This window comes from Gorilla gorilla, chromosome 4, assembly GCF_029281585.2.
Source record: "Gorilla gorilla gorilla isolate KB3781 chromosome 4, NHGRI_mGorGor1-v2.1_pri, whole genome shotgun sequence".
In the NCBI taxonomy this organism is placed as follows: domain Eukaryota; kingdom Metazoa; phylum Chordata; class Mammalia; order Primates; family Hominidae; genus Gorilla; species Gorilla gorilla.
The window spans coordinates 27842379-27865436 of NC_073228.2; the positions used below are offsets into that span (position 1 = coordinate 27842379).

Genomic DNA, 23058 nt, shown 5'->3' on the forward strand with positions numbered 1-23058 from the left:
CCAGGAGCTGCCTCTCCTCACATGTGTTCACATCCTTACCTCTCCTGACTTGTAGGTTCCAGATTTTTTTACTTTCATGTCTTCTGTCTTTATGTTCCTTGCTGCTCCTAGTAGGTGCTCAGTACATGTTTGAGAAATGAAGACATACAGTATATTCAAAGGCAATATTTTGAGAGTAGGGCTCCTTGCTGGAGGAAAGTTCTCAGATTTGAGTTTTTAAACATGTTACTAAGACATTATTTATGTCTGCTTTTGTGGGTGGGGGGTTAAAGAGTTGATCAGATTGTAGAGAGTTTGTGTAACATGATGATGATGATGATGATGATGTAAAGATTTGTATCTCTTATGTCACATAAACCATAAATACGGTTTTAAAAGGATCTTGACAGGGAAAATTTAGTACACAGGAGTTTGGCAAAAAAGAGGAATGAGCCAGGTAGGCCAGAATAGCCCATTAGTATGCAGAGAGAATTCTCACTGACGTTTTTACTGTAGCCTCCCTTGGCAAGTGAGCCTCTTTCCACTTCAACCATATTTACATTTTTCTTAAAATGGCTTAGGAACAAGGTAGGAGAAAAACTAATTATAGCTTTTCAAGAGAGTGATAGTTGTTTTAAAGTAAATGTTTTATAAAATTTGTAGAGCATGGAAGCTACTTTTCTCTCTGGCTCTATCAGATGGTTCTTGAATTGTGTTTAGTGAAATCAGTTTTTCTGCTGTTGTGTACATTTGATGTAAATATGAAGAGATTTTTCTAGCACTATAGTTAGCAGCTCTAGCATATCTGTCCAGCAATATTTCAGCGGACAACCCATCCATGTTTTTCGCATCACATCAATTTCAGAGAAAGATAGACCAGGGTAGTATTTGCACATCCAGAGAAGTCCATCTAATTCCTGCATGTTGAGCTCACCTGTAACCCCTCAATTATGTCTATACCTTGATGAATCTGGGTGTGTCTAGGTTTGGGAATTTCTGGTTCACTGAAAGTAAAAGTAGAAAACCTTTCAATTCTTGGCAAATGGCTGAACTAGAGTGTTTTTAACCCCATGCAAAATTGTAAAAGATGCATTGGCTGAGTGCGGTGGCTCACTCCTGTAATCCTAGCACTTTGAAAGGCCAAGGCAGGTAGATTACTTGAGACCAGGAGTTCAAGACCAGCCTGGCCAACGTGGTGAAACCCCGTCTCTACTAAAAATACAAAAGTCAGCCGGGCATGGTGGTGTGTGCCTGTAATCCCAGTGACTCAGTAGGCTGAGGCACAAGAATAGCTTGAACCCAGGAGGCAGAGGGTGCAATGAGCCAAGACTGTGCCACTGCACTCCAGCCTGGGCGACAGAGCAAGACTCTGTCTTAAAAAAAAGAAAGAAAGAAAATAACAGAGCTTTAGAAATAAGATGAAGATGTAACCTCGGGCCCTAGCATCACCCTGGCCTGTAATCCCAGCTACTCGGGAGTCTGAGGCCTGGGCAACAGAGCGAGAATCTGTCTCAAAAAAAAAAAAAAAGCACCGTCTATGTGTTCACTGCATAGCTAGCTAGCATCTTCACTCCATCAGTGTACAACTGCTACCTTTCTTCCTCTAACTCAGGTGGCCTCTCTATTCCTTTTTGCTCTTTGCCACTTTAGAAATGTATAACAAGCTGGTGAATGATCAGCTAACACAAACCTCATGAGAGGCTTAAAGAAAGTAAAGAATAAGTGTGCACGCTCTATTTTCTAATGTGTTAGCAGCCTCTTATCTCAGGACTGCCCTTTGCTGAATTTGTAGAAAGTTCCAAGGAGAGGGGAGCAGGGCCACAACCGGGCCCCTGTGGCTTTGAACTCTGCAGCCTCTCAGGGCAGCTTTGGTCAGGCTTTGAGTAAAATTCACCAAACACCTAAGTGTCAAGCTTCTTAACTGTTCTTCTAGAGCAGGAGCTATGGTGAGACATTTCACTATATAGATCAAAGCTTTGCCAGTTTTTAATCCATTTGAGGCTATTTAACTCCTTTCAGGGTATGTTTTTAGAGACTTGCCTGCTTGTGTAACAAGGGAGAAAATGGTATTAAAGGAACGATAAAGACATAAAGCCAGTGGGGTTTTCAAAGTTTGATCAAATCAGGTTTTTCCAAGTCCACAAATGATGCATATATGATGATAAAACAGAAATGACAGTGAAAGAAATAAATAAGCATTTTGGATTCCAGTGCTCTACGGGGGAATCTTTCCTTTTAGTGAAATTTGAATCTGGGTGACAAGCAAACTGACTCTGAAAAGCAGAGCTCACCTTCCAGGGAAATGCGACCCAGGTGAAGGAGGCCTTCACAGCTCTAAGGAGCGCCACCTCCTATGGGATCCCCTCACGTTCTTTTTAAAAATATTTCCTGGCTTGTGCTTGTTTGTTGGAGGCATATGTTCAGAAGGGATATTTTGGCCACAACTGGTTGGATTATCCCATCCTAGGGATGCTCTTCTTGAGGCAAGAGGCAGCACTGGTTTTGAGCACCAGCTCTGGACCCGACTACCTGGTCCACAGCTTCGTGGCCTCAAGCAAACCCCTGAACCACTTCACTTCCTCATCTCTCAAATAGGGATTCTTTTTTTTTTTTTTTTTTTTTTTTGAGATGGAGTTTCACTCTTGTCGTCCAGGCTGGAGTGCAGTGGCATGATCTCAACTCACTGCAACCTCCACCTCCTGGGTTCAAGTGATTCTCCTGTCTCAGCCTCCCAAGTAGCTGGGATTACAGGCACCTGCCACCACGACTGGCTAATTTTTATATTTTTAGTAGAGAGGGGGTTTCTCCGTGTTGGCCAGGCTGGTCTTGAACTCCTGACCTCAGGTGATCCACCCACCTCAGCCTCTCAAAGTGCTGGGATTACATGCATGAGCCACTGCGCCTGGCTCAAATAGGGATTCTTACAGCACCTACTTCATAAGCTTGTCGTGAGGATTAAATGAGTCAATACAAAAAAGGCACTAGAACAGCATCTGGAGCAAGGAGGAGCTCTATGCATGCCAACTAAGGATTGTTATTATCATAGCTGCCTGGATGCTGCTGTTAAGGCATTTAGCATGGAGGCGGCCATAGTGTCCAGTTGACCATCCTACAGATCAAAGCTGGCAGATCCTACTAGGATAAACAAAAACAAAACAAAACAAAACAAAATGGCATTCTCAGCTTTCATGACCTTGCTGCTGTAAGAAGTCAAGTCTGTGGTTCTTCTGAATGAAATCGCACACAATGCATGTTGGCTTGTGCCTGTTCCAACACACACAACCTGTCTCAAGTGAATTGAATGAGGTTAAATGACCACCTTTTCCAGAGCAGCCTCACTTCCCACCAAAGGCAGATGGCTGGACGATAGACAAGCTGTGTCCCTTAGAAACTGGCTGTGCTCCTCCTGCCTCAGCTCTGACGCCTCCTCACTCCACACACACCCTGGAACTAGCTGCTCTACCTGTGGGATATATATGGATTTCCTTTCTTTCCTTTAGGCCACACAGCAAGGTCCAGAAACCTGTGTATGTTACCCTTCCCCCACCAGACTGGCCTCCTCTACCCAGCCCTCATCCCTACCCTGGGCTGCCACCTCCAGGGCCTGCCACTCAGCCAAACTCTTTCCAGTCATTTTATTAACTCCATTAGGGTAATGTTTGTTCATTCATTCAACAAATACTCATTGTGGGAAAAATAGAAATATTCAGGAAAGGTAAAAAGGAAAATATTACCCATCATCCCACCATTCAGAGATAACCAGGGTTACCTTTTTAGTACATTTTTGGTATATGCTCTCCAAATCTTTTTTCTTATGGCTAAAAATTTAGAAAACATAGCTCTTTTTCAAAACCCTTGAAGAACTGGGGAGACTTGAAAGGGCAGTCAGATTGCCTCAATCCACCCTGCCATGTGTGTATGAGCCAAAGCCCAGAGAGGGGTGACTTGCCTGGGTCAGCAGCAGCCTCACACTTCCAACCTGTTTCATGGAGTCTAGGCCCCATCAGAGGCTGCCCATGAGCACTGGCTCTACAGCCAGGTCACCTGTGTTTGGGTCCTGCTCGTACATCATTCAGCGGTACAACTGTGGGGAAGCCACTAACCACTCTATACCTCAGTTTCCTCATCCTTCAAGTGCTGATGGCAGTCCTGCCCGCCTCGTTTGGGTGTGGTAGAGATGCAGTGTTATGTGTAAAGCACTCGGAGCACGTGGCACGTAGTAAGCATCAGTGTTAGCTGCTGCTCTCCGGCCACTTTGTTAGTATTAATAAAATCATCCTGAAGAGGCTGGGTGGGGGCCGCTTCTGTCAGCAGGTTTTTATCTTCTGTGCCTGAGTCCAGCGGTTTCAGAACAGGTGCCCACAGGTGTGTCAGCAGGGTCAGAATGATCCAAGGATGCAGACCACAACCCCTCAGGCTTAGATGAATTCATTTAGTCTTCGGGATGTTTGCAACATGAATTTAAAACTGCAAATAGCCACTGAGTGTCCACATAGACAGAGGACCCTATTGGGTTTTGCCTTGTTTTCAAGATACCAAATAACAGCCCAAATTTAGACTGAATGTCTCAGATTCTATGGAAATATTACCATGTCCCACAGAAATAGAAACCTTGTCTGTCTCCAGAGCTGCCCTTAGTCATCTGGACTGATATTCCAGACCTTAACCCACGTGCCTGGTGCCTTCACATCCAGTGTTCCAGACTGGATCCTACCAGGATCCACTACCTATGTGCCTGCTGCCTTCACATCCAGTGTTGGGAGTGATGCTACTTTGCCACCTGAGTAATGACAGAAAACTAGAGCCAGAGTCAGTCATGACTTGCCCACTCCTCCTGCCACACCTGCTTCAAGAGTGACATCAGAGGGCAGCTACAGCCACTGGGGCTGCCTGGGCCTGAGCACCAAGGCAGGGCCATACTCTAGCACATGGGGCTGATAGGAGTGGCTCTGACCAGACTGCTACGGGAAGAAAAACACTTAGTGTGGAAAGGGCTTAGTGTGGGAAGGGGAAATCATACCTCTTGTGGAACATGGGTCAGGTGGGGGACAGGGGACCCTGATTTGCAGCTTGTCAACCTTGAAGGGGTGGAGCTCTATTTCAGAGGACAGTTACAGGTAGATAAAGCTAAAAATGATGTCTATCATCAAAGACACATCCACACACAAGGAATTGCTAATTTTCTGTAGTATCTGAATGAGCAATATGGCACCAGTCTCTTTGCCAGGAGCACAACAGTCACTGGTGTGTTCTTCCCAGAGCTGAATAACTCCAACATGTGTTCTTGATAATGTTATCAAATGTTCCATTTTAAGAAGTTTTGTTCTTTGGATGCCAAATATTGACTTTCAGAGTGAAATCAGCTATTAATAGTTACGGGTAGAAGGAAATGGAGGAGAAAATAACGTGAGGACCAAGTTCAGGTGTGCAGGGTTTTGGTTCCCTTAACTACTCCCAAGCAGCAGGTGCCCTCTCAAGCCTACTCCAGTGAGACAGATGCCTAAATAGTAATAAAACAGTGAACCGCTGTGTGAGATTATTAGATTCACATGGCCACGGGAGGACTGAGGCCATGGGGTCTGTTAACTGGAAAACCAGGCCGAAGGCAGAAGAGCCTCTTGTGGCTGTGGCCACCCCTTATCTGTGGGGACATATGCCAAGGCATTTTATGATACCAACTGGCATCATGGTCTGAGCTGCACCAGCTGGCCTAGGCCACTTTTATTTTTCTTCAAACATACACTTCCTGAGGGCAGGGGTTCATCTCAGTGCTTTTGGCTCTGATATTGTACGTTAAGAACACATACATGCTTTTTGGTGGAATAAGCTGTAATTTTTGCCACAGTGTCTCTGTGTAGTGGTGGTAGTGGTAATTGATCCTGCCGCTGTGAAACTGCAGAGTGGAAAAACAGCATCTGAGCTCCTTCCAGGTCCTTGTACACAGACTAAGTCTTACTACATTGTCACTCGTGTTGCTGCATGAAGTGCCAGGGTTTTTTTTTTTCTTCTTCTTCTTCTTTTGAGACAGAGGCTAGAGTGCAGTAGGGCGATCGCGGCTCACTGCAACCTCTGCCCCCCAGGCTCAAGACATTCTCGTGCCTCAGCGTACCTAGCAGCTGGGACTACAGGTGCGCACCACCATGCCTAGCTAATTTGTGTATTTTTAGTAGAGACGAGGTTTCACCATGATGGCCAGGCTGGTCTTGAACTCCTGGCCTCAAGTGATCCGCCTGCCTCAGCCTCCCAAAGTGCTGGGATTACAGGCGTGAGACACTGTACCCAGCCTGAAGTGCCAGTTTTATAGGGGCTCGTTAATAATCGGGTGCCACTGGTTACCACTGGACAACCTCTCAACATGATGTGGAATAGACCCTTCATATGCCTGCCTCCAGCCCCCTTTCCCAGAGAACCTCTCAGGACTGCCTGCCTTACTCCTATTTAAAGGCATCAAAAATTATCCCGCTCCTCAATTTCTGGTTTTGTTCTTGAGCACCAGCCAGGGCACATGGTTATAGAAAGTATTTTCAGTGAAATGCCTACAGCTAAGTCTTAACCATTTGTCAAGACTACAAAAGAAAGGGCCCTATAACTGCATTCCTCTAGATTAAGTAGCATTTAGCTGGGTTACAGTGGAAGATGCTGCTCATGGGGCAGTGTGTGTCCCCGTGTGCTCATTGTTGCTATGTTAGTCCCCAAGGGGAAGACAACCTTTCTAGTAACTGTGAATTTCATCTTTCAGTCTTGCAAGGCAGGGGCCTCCTGACTCACCTGTCACATAACCAGTTGGTCTTTGCTCCAAGTTCTGGGAGTTGCCCGTGTCCCCAGGTTTTCAGGTCACGTTCTGCCTGCTGAATCATTGTTACAAAAGCAAATTTCTCTTACACTTAATGCTAAAATAGTCTTCTTACCCTCATCTGAATGCAAGCACATCATATTAGAGTCATTTGTTGGAATATTTATTTACCATTCATGTCTGCTTTTAAAAGTTCTTAAACCATTCCAGGCCAGGTGCAGTGGCTCACACCTCCCAAAGTAATCCGAGCACTTTGGGAGGCCAAGGCAGGTGGATCACTTGAGCTCAGGAGTTTGAAATCAGCCTGGGCAACATGGCAAAACCCCATCTCTACCAAAAATAAAATATATATATATATTAGCTGGGCATGGTGGCGCACCCCTGTGGTCCCAGCTACTCAGGAGGCTGTGGTGGGAGGATCACTTGAGCCTGGGAGGCGGAGGTTGCAGTCAGCCAAGATCGTACCAGGTGGCACTCCAGCCTGGGTGAGAGTGAGACCCCATCTCAGGGAAGAAAAAAGTTCTTAAAGCATTCTTGACTCTTTCATATTTTTATGAGTGCCAGGGCTGAGCAGGGCCCTGTGAGTGGGTCTCATGAGGTACATTCAGTGTTTAAAACAGACCCCTCACCCAGGCAGAGGCTCAGTCAGATGCCCAAGCCTCATCCTCAGATATCAGGCTCCATGGCTGACCAGTACAGCCTCTTCCCTAGCAACAGCAGCAAGGGAGACAGAGCAAGAAGTAAGGGTGGGCTGGTGAATGCAGAAAAAGGGAGGCTGCCTGGTCAGACTGTGCCAGGTGCCAGGGTGTACACAGCTCTCCCTGGAAGAGGCAGTATAGGTCTCCTTGGTGCAGACAAGGGTACTGATGGCACAGAAGTGAAGAAACTTCCAGTGAAACACAAGCCCCAATCTATGTGACTGGGCTCCTTGCTCTTCCCTGGGCCTTCCTCCACCTCCCAGCTCCTGGCAGGGACGCTGGACCACACATCATTTGGTAGAATGTCCCCGTGACTGGGCATGAGCCAGCAGTTTACTAAGCCTAAATCCATATATCTTCATTTAAAAAACAGACTAGCAAAACTTTCCATTTTGTAAGAAGTATAATTCTGGTGCCTTTAATATGTCCATTTTCAAAGGCAACGCATACTATTAATATTTATTGGAAACTTGACTAGAATTTTCAAAAGAAACGATTATGTTTGGATGTATATAGTAACTAGGTAGTTTGAATATTAATTTTCAAAGCTGGAAATACTATACAACAATAAATATCTCCTTTATTGTTGTTTTTTTACATTGAGTTTAAATCTATTAACGTTAGCCTTTTGCTCTAATCCCCTTTCTCCTGAAGTGATTAAAAACTAAATGTTTTTATTAAAGCAGATATACCCTTTATTTCCAGTAATAGTACCTTTGAAGAGCAAGCTAAGTAATTCTTTCTAACTGCTTAATGTAAACAAGAAATACAACAGTTTTGTAATTATTGCTGCAAAGAAGATAATCACAATTGATCTCCATATCACTTAATTAAACCAGGTCATTCATGGAAAATAATTACCTTCCATTATGGTAAAAAGAATTTGTTGAAAACAAAATGGAAATCATCCTGCCTTTAGTGAGGAATGACACCATTAGTGCTGGGTGGGGTTAAGCAGTGCTTTTATCTGAGGTGGTGGCCGTGTAGGGGATGGGCTGTTTACAGTCATTGCTTGAAAACAATGCTGTATGTGAACGATGGTTTTAGATTAATTTCCTGCTTCCTTTTAGATGTCATTTGTCATGTGAGGATCTATAAAAGTTTATTAACATTTAAACACCCACTTAAAGGATCACATTTTGATAGAAAGTCCATGAGGTCTTCTGGAGCCCCGAGTCTGAAAAATCACAGAAAAATACTTGACAAATCGTAGAATCCTCAAGTAGAAGAGGGTCATGAGATAAACCCTGTTTGCATTTTAAACCACTGAACAGCGGCCATCCTAGTAAAATTCCATGAAGCTACAAGCCTTTTAGATATGATCTCATTGGCATAGTATCTTTCCTAAGGAGCTGATTTTAAGCCTAAGGTACAAAGTGATTACGCAATTGTATCTGGATAATCCTGGGAATTGAAAGTTAATTCTTTGGTTCCCATCAGTGGGCAGTTTCCAGAAAGAAAGGAAGGTCTTAAACGTTTTTGTCACTCTTCCTGTTAAATCTGAGCCATTTTCTGTGTCCCACTCCCAATACTGGAGAATTTTAAGAAAGACAGCGGTTCTCATATGTGTCTTTAAAGAACAACCCAGCTTACAGAGAAGTCTTAGCACTTCCCTTGTGCCTCGTAACTGGCTGGGCATCAGCATGCCTTGTCCTGGCTTTGCCCTGGGTCAAGCCATTTTCTTCCGCTAGGCATATGTCTTCTTACTAAATACAAGGAGATTTTAGAAGCCAGAGGATGGGACCCTTCCAATGCTGACTTGTGCACTGAATTCCCCAGGATCCTGTGAATGGGTCCTGAGATGCTGGCTGTTTACCAGGGGCTCGATGTATTCCATGACCTGTTCTCGTGTGTGTCGATGGCATAATGTGCTCTCAGTCCTCTTCTCAACTAGAGTAGTAGGCGATACATGGACTTTCAGTATGGTGCCTATTTAGATATTTTTAAATGTAAGTCATTTATAGTCATGTGTTTTTTTGAGGGAAAAAAACCTTCTGTTTTTTCACCATTTCTCCAGGACTCTGGATTGATTTGGAAATGTCCTACAATGGGTCCTTTCTGATGACTCTCGAGACCAAAATGAATTTGACCAAACTAGGTAAAGAGCCTCTTGTTGAAGCCCTGAAGGTTGGAGAAATTGGCAAAGAAGGGTAAGGGGCTATATATGAATTTACTAATCTAATCCTGGGGCACCAGCTTCTCCCTCCAGCCTTTGAGAAGCAGATTTGATGTGTAGTGGCCCCTGGATGTTGAGTGAGCTTCTGTGTAAGTGCTCCTGGACCAGAGCATTTCAGGGAATGGTTTCCTAGTCTCATCCCCAGTGGCCTATGGGTTCCCAACCCAGCTCAGCTGTGACAGCGCCTTTGACCTCAGTGCTGGCAGTGGTACACATGGAATTGATTACCCAGAAAACATCACTGACTCAGACAAGCAGGGCAGACTCATCCGAGCAATAAAATGATCCTCGAATAGAATCATGAAGATCCTTCCGGTCATAAACAGCAATATGTGGAGCAGGCTGAATCTACCTGCTTTAATCACAAAGTCAGAATTATTTATAATTAGATGATTGATTTTGTAGCACAGAGGGTGCTCCTAAAAGTGTTTTGAGAAGCATTTTCCCTAAATAATACAATATTGACTTGCGTAGTAAATCCCTCTCTTTGTAGATAGTGTATCTGCGCCTAGGGTTTGTCTGATTTAGTAAATATTCCAAAATTGTGAGGTAACTCATGAAGCTTAATTTTTTTCCCTCTTAAATGCCTAGAATAGATAAACTGGAACTTTTACATCCTATTCTCCTTAAAATGACTGCTTTGACTATAAATTTAAATTATATTATTGTTTTTACCAAATTAAAAATGTTGACTAGAGGCTACTTCTCACATCTTTAGCCCTTTGCATGGAATCAACAGTATGATGACATGAAAATGTCACAAGGAGCTACCTCCATGGGGTCTAAATATAAGATACTGGCTCTTAGACTTTTGCTTGGTTCTGGTACTGACCTAATGCTTTTATTCATGCTTGTGGTAGTAGCAGATTGGGGGAGCTGGGTTATACATTGGAGAATATTCTTTTACTTAGATTATTCTGATTTATTCAAGTTACTTAATGAAATGTTTCTATTTTAATAATTGGAGAATTTTACCAGCTATATGCAATCTAACCTGTGTCTGTGCTATTTTCCTTTCATTTTTCTATTTGTTAAAATATGTTTGGATTCGGCAATCTGTGGATTTATATTTTCTGGTGAGTGTGGTATTTATCAACTCTCCACATAGCATTTCATACCCTGTAACTTCTGAGTCTTGTTCGGTCACATGTGAAACCATGAGGAAACCTGTCTTTTCATCACGTTCTTGGACATAAAGCCATCACGTTCTTGGACATAAAAGCCTGAGAGAACCGAGACCAGGAGTAGTTAAGAGGCTTTCCTGACAGGGAAAGTCTTATAGACTTCCCCAGTTTGAATTGCTGGAGTCCTGATCTAGTCAGACTCAATTCCTGGTCCTGCTGTCCCCACCCCACCCCCACGCATAGCTGAGCACATTAAATCCAGCTCATGACGACAGAGTTGCAGAACCAGCTGCCTAGAAAATGAAGCACCTGAAGCAGAAGCAGTCTTGAAAATGAGATCTAATAAAAAGGGAGTGTGGCAGAGCAACCTCGGGCAGATGCATTTTTGCAAGGAGCCCTTTCTAGAAACAGCACTGTGTGGGCACAGGGGCACAGGGACTCCATTGCAAAGGGGGTCTTGGGCACCAGGGGTGGCAACCAGGCCGGTCCCTGAGGTGCTTGCCACGTATGCGTCCACATTGACTGCTATTCATGCAGCCCTCATAGCCCAGTTTCAAGTTCATAAACTCTGGCCGATCAGAGGATGGACGTGTTTCTGGAAAGCTGTGCTTCTCTAGACTGAGTGAAAAAAAGATCCTCTGCTTTAGGAATGTGATGGTATTATATTTCACTTATATTTCTAAAGTACTATTTTTTTCTAGAACAGTCTGTTATAAAATGTTTTGCTTCTTCCTGTGAGGGTGTTAAATTATATGTTGATGTGTAGTTGGCTGTCATTTGTTTTTAAAAGTAAGGAGGAATACAATCCAGCAGCACTTCATTTGGGAGAAAAAGGCCCAGAAAAATGGACCCTTACCCCTTTTTTTCAGAAAGGACCCTTTCGGGAACCTGAGAGCACTGGGTCCTTCTTTCTGAAAATGCTTCCACATGCACCATTTGGCTCACAGTTTCTAGGAGCATTGTGAACCTCTGAAAGCCCATCCGTGGTTAAGAACCTAATCCCAGAAGTGATTCCAGAATCCACTTTACTTCCTCAGTCATGAGGTTTACAGAATCACCACGCAGCTTAGTAGCAGAGGAGGGACAGGGGTCAGCATGCTTATTAGCTGTTTGAAGCGTGTGACCTTTGGAACTGATATCTTCCTTAATATTAAACCTCCAAAGCGCAGAACATCTGAAGAATTGGCCAGCAGCAGCCCTTTCCTGCAGGCTCTCCCTTCAGCCCATGGCCACCTGTCCAGGGCCTCACTCCACATCAGGGTCTGCTCCCTGGTGTCCTGCCTGGCAGGGCCTCGGCTTCATCTCACTGCTTTTCTCAGTCCCTGTTCAAGTGTGCAAATGATTGTGCTTTTGCGGAGTCTCTGAGGAGATGCTGCTCAGCCTGTGAGATGTCCTCCTTACTGGTAGGAAGTTTGTTCACCTTTAGTTAGCACCCTGAGGGTTAGACTGAGATTTTAACCTGTGTAGCTTTGCCCTAGCAAAGTCTCTTCCCTTTGAAATGTGTGTCTGCTGTATTTTCATGGGCATTTTTCCTTTAGTCTTTTCATTTCCCAAATAGTCCTTTTGTCGCACACTGCAGGTAACATAACATACAACATTCAGTTGGGATCGAGATAGTGACCTGAGCAGCCTCTGCTTTAGGAACTGCCCTGCAGAGGGCCAGAATGAGTTAGTAAAGGGAGCGCTCTGCCTTTTGGGTGGCCTTTAAATGGAAAGTGGCATGGAAGTGAAGTGTTTCCTATAAGGCACTTGGCCTCTTCCTGCTCCACCACTGCAGTCTGGGCCCTTTGTACAAGTCCCCAAGTCAGAAGGTGGCCCCATCTGACCTCTTTTGGGTTACTAGTTCACATCTACCCCAAACCACCCATCTGCCCCCAGGCCCCTGGTGTTCTGGGCACTGAGTGCCTGCAGTTTACACTGTGACTCAGTCTAGTTCGTGGGTGTGTATGCACATGTGTGCCTGTGGCAGGTGTATAGAACTGATTTTCTCAAAAGAAAATTAGTGCATTCTTGAGTGTGGTCTCCCTCAAAGCAAACATCTCACAGGGCTTCTTAATTTAATTATGCATCTTCATTTAAAGCATTTTGGGGGCTTCTTTTTAGAATTGCCTCCAGAGTCCATGACATTCTTTTAGCTATCCTGAGTGACAGCAAATTTTCCTGCTTTGTAGATGGTTTGGACCTTTGAGAAATTGCCAGAAGTCATCAGAGGTGTTGGTCATTATGAGACCAAGAAATAAAATATTTGGTCTAAGAGTGTCAGTGATAAAATAATTCACTTTTTCTTATATATCTGACATTTCCAAAAGATTTTTGGCAGAAGGAACATAACTGGAATAAGCCTTTTAAGGTGTCTCTTTGAAAGGATATCACACATCTGGAATTCTGAGGTGTGTTTGAAACAAGTAGGCTAATTACATTCCAGCACGTCTTCTACAAGTAAGTGCGGTATATCTTTCTCTGAAGTTCATGCTGAGGTCATAAAATGCATGTTCATTTATAAAAGTGAATATCAGGCAAACACTGGGCTACACTTATAATTCCTAAGTATTGGGTGCCGCATAATACTGCCCCCAGTGCGGAGAGCAGAGGTACCACTCGGTCAAAATCAGATTTTCACATCATCTAATCAGCTTGAACTGGTACAGCATTACCTAAAGTGTTCACTTCAAGCCACAAAATTTGTCCTGTTCTGTGACCTGCAGAGGATTAACCAGTAACCTGAGAGCTTGCCACAGCGCTCAGCCTCTGGCATCTTCTGCCCAGGGTTGGAGCTGCCAGATGATATGGCCCAGTGGAGACACAAGGAGCAGTGGCTCAGCAGATCTCACTGGGGTCCCAGAGCTTGCAGGCAGCCTTTTGTGCTTTGTGGGTGAGGAGCAGGCTCCCTGTGCTGTGGGGACAGATTTCACACCTGGCAGCATGAGGTCAGAGAGCCTCAGGCACTGCCATCCTACTGATGGAGAACTCCGATGCTCTTCTGAGAGGGGCGTGTGATCTTTGGGGATTTACATCTCTGACTTTCCTCACCCAAGACCCGGTTTAGGCTTTCATAGGAATTGAATTTTGCTATATACATTTTAAATATAAGATTCCTGTGAGGGCTGCCTAACCACAGCACACTCTGATATGGCTCTGCAACCAGTGGATACACATAAGCATTTCCTGGACCAGCCAGGCCTCTGGTGGAAGGAGGAAGACTCAGTTACGTGCTGTCCCATGGCCAGGGACAAGAAGGTTTTGTTTCTGCAGAGGGAGTTTCCCTTTAATGTGGAAGTCCAGCCTGTTGGCTGAATCGCTGGCTCTAATGTTTCAGAGTGGGGTTAGGGAGGAGCTGTGTGTCCTGCCAGGGAGGACACAGTCCGGGTCCTCTTACAGCCGGCTCCTGTTTCCAGGGTAGAGGTTTCAGTCCTACCCTCCCAGTGCACAGGGCTGGGGCCATTGCTGGGCCTTCAGTTCCACACTGGCATGTGTGCTGTGCCCTTGGGTGCCTTTGGCCCCTGTTGGTCAGGAGATAACTGTCCCCGTGGGCCTCTGATGGCCCAAGGACAGCATCAGGAAAACCAAAGGACTGCAGCTGCAGGGAGATAGGCCCTGAGCCCCACTGCCTCCCCTTGTCCATGTAATTGTGTCCTTGTCAAAAATACAATGACCAGCCTCTGCTTGGTGACCATTTGGTTGTGTAATAGTGTTCAGAGACTACTCTGTCCCTTGTTCATTTTGTCCCATTTAAGTCTCTGGGCTCAGACACAGCCCTGCCAGTACTTTCTGAAGCAAAGCCACGGTCCAGGGAGGAAGCTGCTTTCTGTAGGCCCGAGGCTCAGCCCAGAAGCCCCCAGGTCCCCTCCGACGGGAACTGGACCCCTCACCTCTGCGGGTAATCCAGCAACCCCACACCTCTGGAACTGAGTATCTGCCCTGGAGAGCTGAGTGAGGGACACTGCTGTCCCATGAGGCTTTCCCTTACTTCAGTCAAAGGAATGGTCTTTAGACATGTATTTTTCCAGAAAATTTCCTGGGTTCTCATGTCAGTTGCTTCCTAGAGTCTCCTGAGACTTTTTTTTTGTGTGTGTGTATGTGGTTGTTGGCTTTTTCTGTGACCCTCAGGAGATAGGGCAGGTGTGGAGTGAAATACGTAATTTCACTGGAAAGGAGTCATGAGTCAAAACTCACTTGGAGGGTTACTAAGCCAGAAAGCATCAGAGTTGCTGAACTAAGCCAGAGCCAAGGGACTTGCCTCAACATCCCATCATCAGTGAGAAGTGGCCATGTCACCAGTATAAGCTGTCACCTCACTCTTGCAACCATCCGCTCTTTCTGTTCATCCTCCCGTGTGGCTCCGCTGCACTGCTGGTTGAAATCACTGCATTTTATGTGCGCATCACACTCCCACCTCCTGTCCTTCTGATGCATGCTCAAAAGCAACCTCTTCTGGGTCCAAGGCCTCTGTGGTCCTGTCAGAGGCCTTGGTGCTGAAGAGTGTCCTGAGCATCTGCGCTGATCCAAGGATTCTTGGATTGGGCCTCTTCTGGTTTGGGTGGGTTGGAGAGAATGACGAGATGTAGTAACAGTTACATCCCGACCCTGTTGTGGTTGAGTGTGTCTGCATGGGTGTGTGTGTTCTCTTTCTAAGCAGAGCTTGGGTGAGGGCAGGCGGTGGTGGTGACTCTCTCTCTGTCCAGTTGCAGGCCCCGGGCATTCTGTCTGGCGGACAGCGATGAGGAATCCTCCAGCGCTGGCTCCTCTGAGGAAGACGATGCCCCAGAGCCCAGCGGGGGAGACAAACAGCTCCTCCCAGGGGCTGAAGGGTGAGTGGATCAGTGCTTCTGTGCCTCTGAGTCTCCAGGGATCAGAACAGCAAGTTGGGAGTGAACCTTGTTTCCCTTCCTTCCTCTGTGATCTTCCTTCCTCTTTAATGTTGAGTAGATGGTTTTTGTATTAATATCCCAGGTCAGTGGTCTGTTTAAATTCCAGGCAACCAAGCAAAAAGACCCATATAGCTTTCCTTACTAAAATGGCTTTCTGCTGCTGTTTGATTAAATAATAGAGAAGTTGAAGGGTGTGCTGATGATGAAAAGCATCTCCCTGAGCCTTCAGAAGGAACCGAGCATACGCCCCCTCCCCCCGGAGAGTCTCCCTCCCCTCAGCTTCAGCTGGAGTGCATTTGCTTCTGTTGAGCTGCAAGTTCCTGCAAAGCAGAAACATTCAGATGATTTTCTTTGGCGAGTTTTGAAAGCGCTGATGACTGAGCTGATCTTTTGGATCATGAACTTCATTTGGAGGGGGTTACTCTTTGCCTGTTACTTGGGCTGTGAAATGATCAAAGTGCTTAAATAGCCTATCCACAAGGATCTTTTAATTACATAAAGTGAATTGAAGAAACTAAAAGAAGCCAAATAATTCAGAAACTTTTATAAGAAAAAACCAACCTATTCACTTTTGAAATCCTACAGGAGATGAGAATTCAGATGTTTGAGGAGTTGGTGCCAAAGTTTGTGTGTATTATTTACAGTCTAGCTGCTTGACCCTCTGAAGAATGATTGCTTTTCCCTGAACACATACTATTCCTCATGTTCTGGAACTGTGGGGGATTTTAAAAAGCAAATATCCTTTCTTCTGAGTCTCATGGTACATGTGACCTGATACAACAGCTTATTTTCTTGGCCTGTGAGCACGTCAACTTGATGTAGCGTTTTGTTTGTTTGTTTGTTTTCTTGAGACAGCATCTTGCTCTATCACCCAGGCCTGGAGTGCAGTGGCACGATCATAGCTCAATGCAGCCTCAACCTCCTGGGCTCAAGTGATCCTCCCATTTTAGCCTCCTGAGTAGCTGGGACTACAGGTGCACACCACCACTCCTGGCTAATTTTCTGTTTGTTTTTTGTAGAGATGGGGGTCTCACTGTGTTGCCCAGGCTACATTTTTCTTTAAGAAGTTCCAAGCCCTTTGAAAAGTAATTGCCACTCAAGGTAGCCATGTGACACCACCTAAAGACAGTCCATTAATTACTGATTTGTGTCCTATTGATGCAGCATGATTTGTTACTTGCTGCATGGAGATTATGAGATTGATATGTCATTGGATTTCTGTCTGGTATTAGAGTAGTATAAAGGAGGACAGGTGAGAAACCTCTGCATGAGGACTTTGTCCAGCTCTCCATTGTCAAGGTTTGGACTGTTTCAGACATTTACACCTTCTCTGAAGTAGTAGTTCTCAACTGGGGGTGATTTGGCCCCCCAGAGGACATTTGCCGATGTCTGGCGACATTTTTTATTGTCATAACTAGGGGGAGTGCTATTGGCATCTGGTAGGTAGAGACCAGGGATGCTGCTGAACACCCTGCAATGCACAGGATGCCCCCCGCCCTAACACAGAATCACCACATCCAAAACATCGAGTGGTGCTCTAAAGTAAGGGGAACGAAGAGCCACAGGTTTTTGTCTGTGAAAGAGCAAAGTTCGTGCTAACCGCCCTTTGTGTTCCACATTTGAAGGTACGTTGGAGGTCATCGAACAAGTAAGATTATGAGGTTTGTTGATAAAATTACCAAGTCAAAATATTTCCAAAAAGCAACAGAGACAGAGTTTATTAAAAAGAAGATCGAAGAAGTCTCCAACACACCCCTGCTGCTCACTGTTGAAGTACAAGAATGTAGAGGAACCTTGGCAGTCAACATTCCACCACCCCCGACTGACCGAGTATGGTGCGTAGAGGGCCCTCAGGGACAATAAGTGATTCCTCCTATTGCATGGCCACAGATATCCCAGCCTGCTTAACCTTGAGGTTATGGAAAGTACCTTCTCCCGGGCAGAAGCACTTCCAAACATTTTTCATGGGACCTTAATATTAGTTGCAAATCTGATGGTACTTTCTTCTGTGAGTGGTGAATTCACATTTAAGAAGTCATGTTCACATGGTAGGAAAAGTTAAAGTCAATACATGAAGTTTATGAGATAAGCTGTTTCTATTATTGGTCTTCCTCCTCTGTAAAGCCAACTGTTCTGCCAGTAATAACAGCTGTCATTTGTAGATAGCACCTTTATTCTCTGCCTGGCCCTGGTTGTAATTGCATTACCTGATTAGTCCTCATAGCATCCTGTTGAGGTAGATGCCATTGTTATCCCTACTTTAAAGATGGGGATCACAGAGCCAACAGAGTCTGGGAAGTTAGGGAGACTTCCCTGAGTTAGGCCTCAATGCTGAGGAGTCAGGAGCATGTGCATTTGGTGTCTAAGGACTTGATTCTCAGCCCCAGCTGCATGTTAAAATCACCTGGGGACTTGCTAAAAATATAGATATGCCTGGCCCATCCCCCAGGATTTCAGGGATCGGGGGTGATGAAGCCAGGGTTGAGAGTCACTGAAATAAATTACTGATGAGTTCAGCATCACTGTCTGTGAATCTCAATTTAAAATTGACATGCTAAGTCCTATAAAAATGGGCATAAGTGTAAATAGTGATTGCATAAGAGATCTCATTGTACCATAAACTGCACTCATAACAAAAATATAGCTCTGTTCTATCATAGAGTGAAACCAACATGCTAGTACATACCATCGGTATTCAGAAGGATTTCTAGGAATGATCAGAAGAGGGGTTTTGAATTGACTAACCATTTAACGATAATGCTGGTATTTCCCAATAAAACTTTAAAATGCCTTTTTATACTTTTTTAAAGTAATATTTTCATTGTTAAAAAAAGAGAAAGATTGGGAAAAGGTGAAAAATAGATAAATAAATAAAAACCCATAATCTCACCATCCAGAAATAACCACTGTTAATATATTGTATGGTCTTTCAAACCTTAAAAAAATTTTAATAGTTAAAATTGATACATTTCTTCTCCTTACTGCCAGTTCTTTAGATTTATCAGTTTTAAATGCCTCTGCTCAGGGGGAGATAAAATAAAAGGGCTCTAGGATAGCGCTACCCAAGGCATGCTCAAATGCTGAACTATGTGTTATTGATCCATAAAGACAAGTATAGAGTGTTTAGAAATATTTATGGCAACTTGACATTTTTACTGTATTTCCAAAAGCACTGGTCCAGGACAGATTTAAGGTTTTAGATAGTTGATAGCACACAGGGTCTTGTCTGGATACTTTGCCAACAGTTCTGATTGCCAGTCTGCTCCCTCGGGAAGTCATAAAAAGCGTATTGTTGGGGTGTAGGGTGAAAAAACAGGTTTCAAACCTTACTGATCGACATATGCACAGGAGAATGTAAGGGGAGTTCACCCCACTTCTGTCAATAGTCCTCTCTTGGGGATGACATTCGGAGAGAGGCAGTGTGTCTTTCACTCTCTGCTTTATCTGCTTGTATGTATGTTTTGTTTTTGTAATGTACATATACTACTTTTATAAAAATTGAAAGAAAAAAGTTTATTGCCATTTTAGAAAAAAACAGAAACCAATGCCCAGGTCATGGACTTTTCCAGTGGTGCTTCCTGGCTCTCTCAGTTTGTCAGAACTGTTCTAAATCCGCCACAGCCCTAACACCATCCAGGGAACACAGGGGGTTCACAATTCATACTTTGTGTGTGGAATATTTTTAGAGGGCATTTTCAGAAGAAAATAACATTTTAAGTAGTGATAAAGCCCCGTGTAAATGAGAACTGTTTGCTGTCAGTGCCTGTCTCATTCCTTGCTTTGCTTCTAAATGTGGTTATTACTTGTCTTCAAAAAGGTATGGTTTCCGAAAGCCACCACATGTGGAGCTGAAAGCTCGGCCAAAACTTGGAGAGAGAGAAGTGACTTTAGTTCATGTGACAGACTGGATAGAGAAGAAACTGGAGCAAGAGTTTCAGGTAAACCTCTAGTGTTATCTAGTATTTCACACCAAGTATAGAAGCTCTGGGTTTAGCCGAGGTTCTGAACTTCAGCTGGGTCAGGATCCTCTTTTGAAAATCTGATGGTGACCTTCATCCCGGAAGAGTATTACATTTGATCAAATATGGGAATAAAACTTTAGGTACAGTATCAAAGCCCTGAAACTTATCCACAGAACATTACTAAGTCATCTTCAGAGGAAACCCAAAAGATGTGGGTCAGAGCAAAATGATGATGTCTTTTCCCAGCAAGCCTGCCAGGACTGTCAGGCTTTGTTTTCTCTTATGCAAGGCCTGGCCTTGCCCAACTCTTAGCACCCGGCCTGTGGGCAGGGAGGCTGCCCCCTGTTCTTGTGTGCTGTTCACCTTGCTCAGTTTGTTCAGTTCAACAAACATTCCTGGAAACCCTTCTGTGTGCCAGGTACCACCTGCCCTGGGAGTCCAAAGATGAATCAGGCCTCTCCCTCCCCTGGGTAGCTTCTAGTGTAGTCTGGGAGTTCATTAAGCCAGAGCTTACTCTCTCAGCTTTTGTTTCTGCATTTGGCCACCAAAGGTAATAGCAGTATAGCTGAGGCCCTAGGATGAGCTATTTCCATCAAACTTTTATCAGATGTTTGAAGCACAGTTGTCTGTTGGGGTTTTATGGATTAGCAAACTATTTACTTTTAATGAAATTCACCTTTTGAAGAAGACCTACATTCTTTTTGCAGTGGTATATTTTGAGTTACTGCCTTAAAAAAATCCTCTTATTTAAAAACTAGAGATTAAACATAACTGATAACCAATTTCTGAAAAAGCTTAATGTCATCACCAAATAGAAAAGTACTTTGAACCTACTGAGGGGAAAGAACATCATGCCTTTTATTTTTCCCTTTTTCTTTCCTTTTTTTTTTTTTTTTTAAGACAGAGTCTTGCTGTGTCGCCCAGGCTGGAGTGCAATGGCGCCATCTTGGCTCACTGCAAACTCCGTCCCCCAGGTTCACACCATTCTCATGCCTCAGCCTCCCGAGTAGCTGGGACTACAGGCACCCGCCACCACACCCAGCTAATTTTTGTATTTTTAGTAGAGATGGGGGTTTACACTGTATTAGCCAGGATGGTCTCGATTTCCTAACCTCGTGATCTGCCCACCTCGGCCTCCCAAAGTGCTGGGATTACAGGTGTGAGCCACCGTGCCTGGCCTAATTTTTTTGTATTTTTAGTTGAGACAGGGTTTCACCATGTTGGCCAGGCTGGTCTTGAACTCTGGACCTCAGATGATCTGCCTGCCTTGGCCTCCCAAAGTACTGGGATTACAGGCGTGAACCATCGCACCTGGCCATTAGCTTACATTTTATCGCTAGGATTTATTAATAAAAGGATAATTCACATGGAATATGTGTTCTAGACATAGTAACTGGGAACTACTGTGAACAGCTTAAGCCAATTCTCTTAAATTGTTGGATATATATCAGTGCATATGGGCAACCTTATTATATGTATACAAAATCAAAGGCCACTTCTGCCTCCGAGCTGATATATTAGAGGATTCTCGTATCCATGCGCTGGTATGATTCCTCAACTCTTTCTAAAGTATGTATGGTGGGAGAATTAGTTTGGAATGCATAGCAAGTTTTTATATGTACTTTTAAAAATCAGTCTAAGCCCTAAAATTATCAGAACAAAGGAGGGTGACAGCCTGGCAAGGCATTCTTCCACATAGCTGTTCTTTAATATCTTCCTACAGAAAGTTTTTGTCATGCCAAACATGGATGATGTTTATATCACTATAATGCACTCAGCCATGGACCCTCGCTCTACTTCCTGCCTCCTGAAAGACCCACCTGTGGAGGCTGCTGATCAGCCATGATGGGTGATGTCAGATGTTCCCCATATTGTGATATCGAGCTGGATGTGTGGGGTTCTTGGCCGCCATCTGTACTGTAGCACTGGCCTCTGTGCCACAGCTACTGTTTCTTAAAGGACTGCTTCTGCCCTCTGCCTGCCAGTGCCCATTCCACTGTGAGGTGTCATTTCCTGCATCTAGTGACAACTGTCTGGATTGCCTGCTGCAAAGCTTTGATTTGGCAAAGGAGACCATGGAAGAATCATGGTGGATCCAGAAGTTATAGGTGACCCACACCATGGCTTTTAAAAGTCTACCCATGTTTGTGGCAGCAAATGGGCACAGTAAGAGCAAAGCTGAACAACTTGCCTCCTCTACTCCTCCAAAGCTTTTCTTCAGGCAGCCGGTGCACAGTGGACTTTTTCACTTCTATACTTTGTATGCGGCCTTCCACACTTCCAGAGAATGTCAGTGTGCAATGTGTCTGGAGGGTGGGGAGAGGAATTCTGTGAGCCTTTTCATTTCGGTGACAGAAGAGATGGGCAGAGCAACTTATTTTCCACATTAAATTGTGCATTTGGGAAGCAAGTAGCCATAGTACACACACAACACGCTATCAGCTTGGGTAAGGACAGTGGGATTTATGTGAACATCAGGCAAAGCCATGAGATCAAACCATCCCAAGCCTTTCACCAATGAGGTACAACCACCTGGGGGCTAGCTAATCTTGAATGTTTTCCTGAGACAGGAGCGTATGTGAAAACATCAAACACTGCACATGACAGGATGGGTCCTCTCATACAGATGGGATGGGGTTAGAAAGCCAGAGCCAGTTTTTCCATCTGGTGTTTCCTGTGTCCTCCAGGTTTTATATGGGAATCGAAACAGTTTGTTAATCTGATTGGGAGAGTTCCATGGGCAGATTTCCCTTCCTGAAGGCCAAAACGGAGAACTGCTCTCTTTAATTATTTCAAGAGTCAAGACCAAAAGTTTGCTCAGCATCACACTACATCTCAAAATTAATGTTGCCAACTTAATTTTGTGCATTTGTGTCAGAATGTTTAGTTTACAAGGTTGGGGGCTCTCTTTGCTTCGAGAAGTAAACCTAATACCATTTTTTTATTGTTTAAAGCTGCATTCAACGTCAAAATTACCTTGGGTAACTTTTGATAACTTACATGTGTGGACAAAGCTAATAGTGGTTTTTTAAACAGCACCTTGCCTGAACATGACTTTAAAGAAATTAATATATTGAAAACATGTTTGAACCCTTATTTTAATTGCACCATTAAAACATTTGACTTAAATTGTTTGACCATTCCAATTGGTGTACTGTTCTGATTTTTCGTTGTGTAGGCCGATCTGCCTGTCAGAGTCCATGTGTCCTGGTCACTGGTCTTTATAATTGTTGTGCAATAACTAAAGGCTAAGGACTAGATGCACTATCGTGTAAAGAGATTACACATGACTGTACCATGTTGCACTTAATCAAATAGTATGTGGGGATTTAAAATCGCTTGCATTGTTTCACAAAATAAATATCTCATGTCAAATACTAGATAAGCATCTAAGTCATTTCTACTGAATCCTGTTCAGATAGGGGCACAATAAAATGAGTACAGAGCACCGGGGCCCT

The 23058-nt window shown here is 44.3% G+C and overlaps 1 protein-coding gene across 5 annotated transcripts in view; it reads left to right on the forward strand.

Annotated features, from left to right (window-relative positions):
• The window catches only part of TEX2 (testis expressed 2), a 116812-nt gene extending 93832 nt beyond the window's left edge, over positions 1-22980 (forward strand). For 4 of the 5 annotated variants that reach the window (XM_004041205.5, XM_055386854.2, XM_055386853.2 and 1 more), the window contains exons 8-12: positions 9488-9620; positions 15453-15578; positions 17264-17473; positions 19456-19576; positions 21324-22980. In XM_004041205.5, the coding sequence (XP_004041253.2) occupies positions 9488-9620; positions 15453-15578; positions 17264-17473; positions 19456-19576; positions 21324-21446 (713 nt within the window). In that variant the 3' untranslated portion in view covers positions 21447-22980. The remainder of the gene's footprint in view (positions 1-9487; positions 9621-15452; positions 15579-17263; positions 17474-19455; positions 19577-21323) is intronic. The other variant, XM_019028113.4, reaches the window with a different exon arrangement.
• Positions 22981-23058: the final 78 nt, after the last annotated feature.